This window comes from Pyrus communis, chromosome 11 (genome assembly GCF_963583255.1).
Source record: "Pyrus communis chromosome 11, drPyrComm1.1, whole genome shotgun sequence".
In the NCBI taxonomy this organism is placed as follows: domain Eukaryota; kingdom Viridiplantae; phylum Streptophyta; class Magnoliopsida; order Rosales; family Rosaceae; genus Pyrus; species Pyrus communis.
Window position 1 is genome coordinate 26878754 of NC_084813.1, and position 10234 is coordinate 26888987.

A 10234-nucleotide genomic window follows, 5' to 3' on the forward strand; every position below is an offset into this window, starting at 1 on the left:
AATGATAAAAATATAAGGAGATAGAGGGTCTTCTTGTCTAATACCTCTAAAAGGACAGAAATAACGATGAGATTTACCATTAATCAAGATAGAAAAGGATGTCGAAGTAATCCACTCCATGATAAGCTTGATCCAGTGATAATTAAAACCAAATTTAACAAGCACACCTTTAATATATTCGCAATTGAGGAAGTCATAAGCCTTTTTAAGGTCAAGCTTAATGGCCATAGCACCCCTTCTACCTTTTTTACTCTTAAAAGAGGCAAAGAGTTCATGCGCAATGAGGTTATCATCCTGAATGGATCTACCAGAGGGTCTCACCATGTGTTTTTATATAAGTGGTAGATTTTTTTTTTTTAAGTGATTAACTTTTAACACACATATTCTACCATTTGTACAAAGGACACGTGGTGTATCATCCCGTGTTCCGATCACACTGAAAAATCTCTCCTCAACAATGATATTCATGTCATCATTGGTGAAAAATATAGCCTCAAAATCTGGTTCATCACAATCTCTAGCATTACCCCTAAAACAATTTTTCATATTTCATTACAATTTCAAAATTATGTACGCTTTAATATGTTTCATCGTCATCAAAACATCATAATCACTTATTTGGAGAAGATGACATCTTGATCTTGCAGAGAGAACACGAACACGAGGACTAAGGTAGATGCAAGCTTTTGTATGCACTCCTACTCCTTAGTCACAAACTGATGGGCTGTTTCTAGGGTTTATGATTGTGGAGAAATTTTTCATTGTGGCGGGAACCCGAATGGTATACCACGTGTTTTTATGTAAGTGATGGAAAATTTTATTTTTTAAGTTATTAACTTTTTAACACACATATTTCACTATTTATACAGTGACACGTGATGTACTACCCCATATACCGATCACACTGAAAAATCTCTCGTGATTGTGATAGCAATATGTATAAGGATCGCAACCTTATATAGTGCTCAGTGGTTCCCGAATCCCACCCACTACTAGATTCAAGAAATCCTAATCTCCATAACTAGAATACTAAAGTAATACTTCCTTACAAGAATCCCTTATTGCCTTAGTAAATACAACCTGTCATTACTACTACTTGAGGCACAAGGAATGGCTAACAAAATACAACAATAATTCTTATTTATCTCGGATGCAACTATGTAAACCTAGGGTTGGTCTTCGAAGTTTAATTTCAACAAACTACCCTCGACGTGTCCTTTGATTGTGCCTTGAACATGTCCTGCGTACACATGTCTATAAAGAGTCCAAGGTGTGTTCCCCTGTCAAAGTCAATGGCACGCCACATGGAGTGTCTGACACGACACATGTCCAGACGTGTCCGAGGAATGTCGTGTCCGTTTTTGTGTCCGATACATGACACGCTAGTGTATTAAAGTGTCCCTGCAACACTTAAAATTTCAGATCTTACATTAATCAATCAAACAGTAGAGTAGTAATCACAAAATGATTCATTCGTACATGATATGAAATGGGAGAACAGCTATTAGTTGGTGCTCCAGACGACGTACGGCCCGGTGGCTGTGAGTCACCCGCAACCTTCATGTATTCAACCGGAGGCTTCTCGATCGAGTGATTGAAATGGCAGCTGCTTCGAATTGAGAGTACCAGCTAGCAGTCTCATTGTGAGGCGGAGACGTCAAAGCTAAAGACCCGAGTGGCAGAGACATTTAAGGACATGATTGAGTCAGAAGTCAGAAGAAAGGTTGCTGCAGGCAGCAGCGGATCGAGAAAAGTAGAATTGCCCTGCAGCAACGGAACTTTGTCTTGAGAGGGAAGTAACTAAATGCAGCCAAGGCAGCGGCATTTGGATTAGAGGTCATTATTCATCCCCGCGCGATGCATGTTTTTGTTGATTATCCTGCTTACTCTTGGAAATTAATATATATATATATATATATATATTATAGAATCATGAACATGATGTAAATGTGCTTTGCTTAATTGTCATTTCTGGTATGTTTCTGCCTGTACGTGCGACTACATTACAAACGCGATGTATTCAATATAAACGCTTGAAAATATCATCGTTTATCACGGCTCATTAAAAAGTAAAAACCTACCGTGCATATTGAGTCAAGTGCGAAATGATTTGGGTTGGGTCCAGACGGTGATGATTTGGGCCGTTGGACGGGCCTCATGTTGAAGATTCGGAGGCTAGAATCCTCCATTTTTAAAGCGTAGTGGGGGCGCAAAACTTACGCTACAGTTGGACGCCAGCTCCATAGGCCCCCTTAAATAATTCTTTTTTTCAGGAAAAACATATAGAAGAAATCCAACATCCTCACGCTGCGTCTGCGTCTGCACTTGCGACTTGCAACCTCTTTTTCTGTTCTTCGTCCGATTGGATTGATTACAATCATATTTTTAAATTTTTTTTATTGATTATTATTTACTGATATTTTGGATAGTGAAAAAGAAAAGTAGAATTATAGAGTACACAGAACATATCATATATACACAACAAAAAAAAATAAAAAATCAAATCGTAGGATGATATCTGAGGTGTGTGATGGGGATGGGGATTGGCAGCTTCTTCTTCTTGTATCCTGATGATTTCTGACGATCCCCGACGACCATCTCAACTGTGAAGAGGAGGAGGAGGAGCAATGGCCGATTACGCACCTTCGACCTGGCTTTTCATTTGCTGCATTCGAAATTCGACTCCGTCCACTCGGTAATTCTCACTTCTCACTCATCCTTAATCTTCCTCTTGATTGTAATGTAATTTTTTAACTCTTCAATTCCAGAAAATTCGCATTTGGTGCCACTTCTCAGATTTAAGTAAATAGAATGCAATAATTGATTTGAGTAAATACAACAGAATAGAATACTTGTTTTTGTATATCATCAATTCATCATACGATCTCTCTCTCTCTCTCTCTCTCCCTCTCTCTCCCTCTCTATATATATATATAGATTGATTAAGTTTCCTTTCCATTAGACAGAGTGAGAGAGATTGATTAAGTTATTATGCCAATGGAGGAGGACGCAATGCCAAGCAACAACCAAAAGCCAGGCCGAATAAGAAATGCCTGCAATCCCGTTAAGAAAACCGGGCCTGTGTCCATGGATCACGTGCTTTTGGCCCTGGGAGAGACCAAGGAGCAGAGGGAGCTCAGAATCCGCACTCTCTTTAACTTCTTTGACACCGCAAATGTTGGTTATTTGGACTATGCCCACATTGAAGCCGGCCTCTCTGCCCTCGACATACCCTCCCAGTACAAGTATGCCAATGATTTGTTGAATGTCTGCGATGCGAATCAAGATGGCCGTGTCGACTACCAAGATTTTAAGCGCTACATGGACGATAAAGAGCTTGAGCTCTATCGCATCTTTCAAGCAATAGATGTCGAACATAATGGTTGCATTCTGCCTGAAGAGCTCTGGGATGCACTTGTAAGGGCAGGTATCTCCATATAACCAACTCTACTACTGCTAGCACTGCAACTAATGCTGCTGCTCTTTTTCATTTTTACTATATCTCCCTTCCCTCATACTTTCATGTCTACTCCTTTCGTTCTTTCTCATCTCCTTGTACGATCATTGTGCTTTCATTCTTGAATGTTTCAAAGATGTCAACACAAGCCTGTAAATCGTCTCAATCTTTTTCTTTTTTTGTATAATCATTCTGTAAATGTTTGTTTTCATGTTCGTATCCCATTAACACTTCAAAATATCTCTCTTATCACAAAAATGGCTTTCCTTTACTGGATTGTGTTCCTTCTATAAGCCACATCAGCCCCTCTTTTGCAGGGATTGAAATTGATGACGAGGAACTTGCACTTTTTGTTGAGCGCGTTGATAAGGATAATAATGGTGTTATAACATTTGAAGAATGGAGAGATTTTCTTCTACTTTACCCTCAGGAGGCAACCATTGAGAATATTTATCATTATTTGGAAAGGGTATGCCTTGTTGATATTGGGGAGCAGACTGTTGTCCCAGGGGTCACCGGTAAGCACGTCCATGCTAGTAGATATTTGATTGCTGGAGCTGTAGCAGGGGCAACATCACGTACAGCTACCGCTCCTCTTGATCGTTTAAAGGTTATTTTGCAAGTACAAACAAAACGAGCTCGAATTATGCCAGCAGTAAAGGATATATGGAGAGAAGGGGGCTTATTGGGCTTTTTTCGTGGCAATGGATTAAATGTCTTGAAGGTGGCTCCTGAAAGCGCCATCAGGTTCTACACTTATGAAATGCTGAAAAGATTTATTGTCCATGCTAATGGTGAAGAAGATAAGGCTACTGTCAGCACTGCAACTCGCCTTGTTTCTGGTGGCTTAGCAGGTGCTGTGGCACAAACTGTGGTATATCCCATGGATCTTGTTAAGACACGAATCCAAACTTATACTGGCGAAGGCAGGAGAATTCCAAGTCTTAGAACTCTGTCTAGAGATATATGGGTTCAGGAGGGACCCCGGGCATTTTATAAGGGTGTTGTTCCATCTTTGCTTGGGATTGTCCCTTATGCTGGCATTGATCTTGCTGCTTATGAAACAATGAAAGATATGTCCAAGAAATATATTGTGCATGAAGGGGGTAAGGACTTCGTTTGCAAATTTGTTCACTTGTCCTCATCATTTTTAGGCACTAATTTATTGTGTTTTGCCCCAATTCTGCCACTATATTATATGTTGTAAGTTTTTTTTTTTCTTTTTTGTTCTGATTGTTTTTAACAGAACCTGGTGCTCTTGTACAATTGGGATGCGGGACAGTATCAGGAGCTCTTGGTGCAACTTGTGTTTATCCGTTACAGGTTGTCAGGACAAGGTGCATTATGGAAATATCGATATCTTGTTGAAATGATTTTTATGATATTTTGTAACTTTAAAGTCAGTGTCTTTAAACTGACGGTAATTTTTCTACGTGTTTTCAGAATGCAAGCGCACACTGAATATATGGGAATGGGTGATGTATTCAGGAGAACCTTCCAACATGAAGGGTTAAGAGGATTCTACAAAGGAATATTTCCTAATCTTCTTAAAGTAGTTCCATCTGCAAGCATTACTTATATGGTTTATGAGTCCATGAAAAAGAGTTTGGATCTGGGATAAAAGAATTATGCAGCTCCAAACAATGACCACCAAGTAAGTTGCTGATTATAAAGTTGGCAATGATATCATGGTGAATGAATATTTTGAATAAGGTTCCCAACTGAATAGATCAAATCATTTTTTTTAGTCATACACTCGTAGCATAAATAATAGTGCTAGGCATTAGGTTGCGTGAAAGGGCAAAATTGGCTTGCCCGTACAGTTGGGTGTCCCAAAACTTGTATTAAGCCTTTTATGCAATGGGGCAGTGTTGTTTTGTACCACCCCACCCCAAACGCAGTATGTAGTTTGAGCATAACTTTATATCTCTGGTAAAACCATTTTTGGCCATGTTATGTAAAACTTTGGGTCGATTGGATAATTTGAAGACCGGTGCCATGGTAGGTTTAAGAAGCCGTCTGTGCCGTTTCACAGTTTCATTGATCAAATTGGTTGAGGAGCACTAGTTTTGATGGCTCATTGTTTCCTATCAATTTTCGTTATTTCTGCTTGTGTTCTTTCTTCTATCCTCCGAATACGTGTTAGGGGAACGATCTGTTTCTTTATTTTTGTTGGCTTTTAAGTAGGCTCTATCTGGAGCCTTTCTTCTGTTTAGTTGTGTGTGCTTTGTGTTCTATAGGTAGCAACTGTGACCATTTCATTTATATGTTTATAGATTGATACAATGCAAGATACTGTGCTCGCTCTCTAATGAGCGTCTTGAATTCGAAATGAATATAATCGTCTTATGTTCTTTAGTCTCTGTATTTTGGGAGCTCCTTCGCACTTGCTTCCTTCCAAACCAACGTCTTATCTTAAATATAAGCAAAAGGCTATTTTAATCCACTGTTAATCGGAGAGATTAAGAGAGCCCGAAGGAATTACCTTCATTTGGGCATGGAAACTGAGTGCATTTTTGCTCACCACTTTCAAGTGGAGATAATGCTTGACACCCTATCTTTTACCATTAGATTATCTTAAATTTAGAGATTTGTGTCTATCCGTTATACAAATCTCAAAAATTGAACTCATCTAACAGTGATATATAGAGTGGTGAGTATCACCCTCACTTAAATGTGTTGAGCAAAAATATTCTCTCCTAGTTTTATCAACCCACTATGGTCACATTAATTAGATTGAATAACTTAAGGGACATTTGATAACCATTTAGTTTTCAGCTTTTGTTTACCTTTTTTTTAAATAAAAACTGAAATCTTGTTTGATAACTACTTTTAGTTTTTAGTTTTCAGAAAAATGAAAACTAAAAACTATTTTCTTGAGTTTTTACATTTTGGTTTTTGGTTTTCAGTTTTCATTTTATTTTTAACTAAAAGCAATTACCAAACAAATTTATAGTTAAAAAAAAAAAACTGAAAATGAAATGGTTTTCAAACAGTTACCTTGAGTTTTCAAAATTCGGCTAGACTTCATTTTTATGTTTAAACTGAAAAAAAAATAAAAAAACTAGCTACCAAAAAATAATTCAATTTTCAAGATAATAAAAATTCAAAATAAAAAACTAAAAACTAAAAATGGAATAGTTATCGAAAGATCTCTTACTAAATGTATGATTTATTGATATTTTTTTAAGTTGAAAGTAAAATATGAATTATTATCGCTGATGTCCCACCATTTTGTAGTTTTCCAAATATCATTTTCCTTCTCGAAAGCTACTAGCGAGTATTAGCATTCCCAAACGTCACATGACAGTCTCTTTTTCTAGTGCTAGGAACTGGCTAGCATTCCTAAGGTGAAAAATAAAACAAAAAGAATGGCATCATGACTTTTTTGTAGGGACCTGGATTGTCTGCCATTCACATCAATTATCTTTCTTATCCCCTTTTATATTATGTGGTCACGGTTAAACTATGTTAACATTTTATATTAATTTTTTTTATAGAAATAATAAGACAAAAATCAATGGAAATATAAAATGTTCACGTGGCTTAACTGCGACCACAAAAATAGAAAGGGATGGGAAATGTATAGGATGGGGAGGGCAGGCAATCCAATTCCTTTTCCTAGTGCTGATGAGCATTTCCTTTTCTTTTTATCCTTTTTGTATACGTATAATTTCACTTGATCCCTCTTGTGCATGGAATTTGTCTTTTATTTAATCAAAGCATGTTAGTCGTGACTCACTGATTTCAGCTGTTTTTTAGCAATTAAATTTTGAGTTAGCTTTCGTGTCTGTCATAGTTTTTTCTTTTATTCAAACGATGTGTACATTTCAAACTTTAGTATTTTTGTGTGATGAAAGCGAAAGAAGAATCCCTTAAGATATAGACATCATGGTTTGTATATTTTTGTTCAAAATAATAATTGAAAGTAGTGATAAAATAAGTAACAAAATAGTTGCTTAGAAAGTTTAGAAATAACATTTGCGTCATACTTTGCATATTATTTAGAGATGTAAATTGTTCATTTTTTCTATGTGCGTATGGTGAAAGTTTTTGCAAATTGCTCTTAGAACTTTTTGCCATATAAGGTTATGAAATATTTTCCAACGTACACGAATTCAAAATTATTTTTCACCTTCTATCTTAAGGTACACATCTGCTACACTGCATGACTCACCGAAGTCATGATACTGGTTTATTTATTTACAGAATATTCCCGTCGCCCCCAAAAAAAAAGCTAGCGTGTGATCATTCTTCAACTCTGCAAACAAAACCATATACATTCAGGTTCCACAAAATCTTGGCGTGATTGATGTCCAACTCTTTGCAAAAGAAGTAAAAAAATAACCAAATGAATTACGGAACCAAAACAAAAAAAATTAATTCTGTCCCACACCGCACAATTCCACCAATTTTGATTAAAACTACGAGAAAAAAATGATGAAAACATTATGTAATATTGAGAAATCTTTTTTGGACCATTCAAAAGCTAATAGCATAAAAAGGACAATTTATTAAACATCCTTACATCCTAATTTTTGTTTTTAGGTGAATCCATTTAGTCAAATCCCCCATGTGTGGCTTTTATCATAATCCCTTAAAACCCAAACTCTTTCTCTCAGTTTTATATTTGGTGGGTGGTGTAGACTTCTACTCTTTTGTTGTGCTTCGTTGACAAAGTATTTAGCAAAACGCAAATATGTAAATGAGCAATGGCGACAAAGAGTAAACGAAATGCATATTTTCACGTTCAAATACAAACCTTAGAATGATTACTCCCACCACCACGGTTTTGTTTGTTTGTTTGTTTTTTTTTTTTAAAGGGAGATAACTGATGGGCAAGCCATGGTTATCCATCCATTTTGAGGCCGAGAAGACTCACAGAGACATTTCAACCTTCTCCTTACCACAAGTTTGACTCCCACAGTTTTGTTGGTTTGATATGTGTTTCACTAAGATGAACAGAAAAATCATGAAAAATCAGTCTCAATAAAGAGGTCAAGCAACATTTAACAATGAGGAGAAAAGGCCAAAAAAAAAAACATCATGACATAGGACCATTTGAAAACTATGGAAAGAAAGAAGGAGGAATAAAACTCAATTAACCTCACAAAAGAAAATTTATCATCACAGTAGAACACTCAAAACACATAGTGAACCTCACCTTACTGGTTCACAACATATTAAGTAAATATTTTCCTTGAAGTTAAATGCTCTCCAAATGGAGAAGAGCCTGTTCTTGGTCTTTCATCTAGATCAATGAAAGCACCTTCCTCAAAAATACGATTTTCCAAACAATACGCTCCCTAAACAAATAATACTGAAATCTTAAAAATGTCGGGTTGGTACTTTGGCATGCAAGGAGTACGAATTCTAGTCTTACCAATTGAGAGAATAATGTTAATTCTTGAGGACAAATCATAGAGACAAAAGATCGAAATAAATGGCTTACGAATTGAGTTGACTCCCATCTGAAGCAAAGGAAGCATGCCAACATGCAACAGACCTGAAACATCAAACGCTAAATAAGAAGAAATATTGGAGAATATACATAAAATATTCAGGATTTAAAAAACAGAACCAAAAAAGCGAACACCGACGAACTCATATACAATGATTCAAAATAATCTAAGTCATGTGATGTACCTTATCTAAACTACATATTAATATAATTTTCATTGTCAATCAAAATCTTATGAAATTACTATTTTAACCCTCTAATTAAAACTAAACATGGATTAGAAATATGGACAAAAATTAAAGCTCTCTCTCCTCTCTCCCCACTCTCACTCCCACTCCAACTCACGTTCTCTCTCACTCTAATTAAAAAAATAAAAATAAAATTAAGGCTCTCTCTCTTCTCTCCCCATTCTCAAGTTCTCTGTCACTCTCTTCATCTCTTCTTTTATTTAAAATAAAATAAAATTCATACACACTTTGTGTGTGGCCATATGCTAGTCTCTACTAATAGAATGCCAAAAGTCTACTTTAGGGTCTCAAGACTTCACAAAAATAAGTGGTCTAAAAAGTCCCTGAAACAAAGAAAAATTACAATTAACGTGAAATATAGAATTATAATGAGTATGGGTATTTTTGTCAATAAAATTATATGTCTCATTCGCCCTCATCATCTTTCTGCCTACACAATCGCACCCACGTTTTTTTCCAAAGTAAATTGTAGTAATGATCCTTCGATTTTAATCAAATTGGAGTAATGGTATCTCAACTATAAATCCATTACCATTGGTCCCTCAACTCATCAAACTGTGTAGGTGTGGTCCTTTTCGTCAACTTCATCTGAATTTTGTCAAAATAAATTATGTTGGAAGGACTATTGCCACAAGTGGTGTTCCTCAACTCATCAAAACGTGTAGTTATGATCATTTTCGTCAACTTCGTTAGAATTTTGTCAAGATGAGTTATGTTGGAATGACCATTGGTCCAATTGAATTAAAGTTGAGGGACCATTTCTCCAGTTGGACTAAAGTTGAGGGACCAATAGTAATGAATTTTTAGTTGAAGGACCATAGCTACACGTTTTGATGACTGCATGCAAACCGAAGGGTCCAGAGGGTCGAAAATAGCCTGAAAACTGTCTCCAACCAGAGGCTAGGCAAAAGCATTGTGGAATCTGAGAAGGCCCCACGAAATCGGAGAGGGCTAGAGGGCTAGCCAGAAAATAGAGTAATCATGTCGATTATAACCAACATGATTGCTTAAAAAAAATTTTGAATACAACGGCTAGTCAGCTAGCTGTTGTATTCAAAAAAAAATTTT

The 10234-nt window shown here is 36.4% G+C and overlaps 1 protein-coding gene across 3 annotated transcripts; it reads left to right on the forward strand.

Moving 5' to 3' along the window:
• The first annotated feature begins 1438 nt into the window (after positions 1–1438).
• LOC137707966 (calcium-dependent mitochondrial ATP-magnesium/phosphate carrier protein 2-like) lies at positions 1439–5436 on the forward strand. Of its 3 annotated transcripts, none has more exons than XM_068446920.1 (5): positions 1439–2695; positions 2963–3427; positions 3775–4563; positions 4704–4794; positions 4901–5436. In XM_068446920.1, exons 2-5 carry the CDS (start codon positions 2992–2994, stop codon positions 5076–5078), a joined length of 1494 nt encoding a protein of 497 aa, XP_068303021.1. In that variant the 5' UTR covers positions 1439–2695; positions 2963–2991; the 3' UTR covers positions 5079–5436. The 3 variants fall into 3 exon arrangements, with proteins under 3 accessions (XP_068303021.1, XP_068303020.1, XP_068303022.1); XM_068446919.1 differs by having other exon boundaries at positions 2967–3427; XM_068446921.1 differs by having other exon boundaries at positions 2967–3427; positions 4704–4780; positions 4901–5060.
• Positions 5437–10234: the final 4798 nt, after the last annotated feature.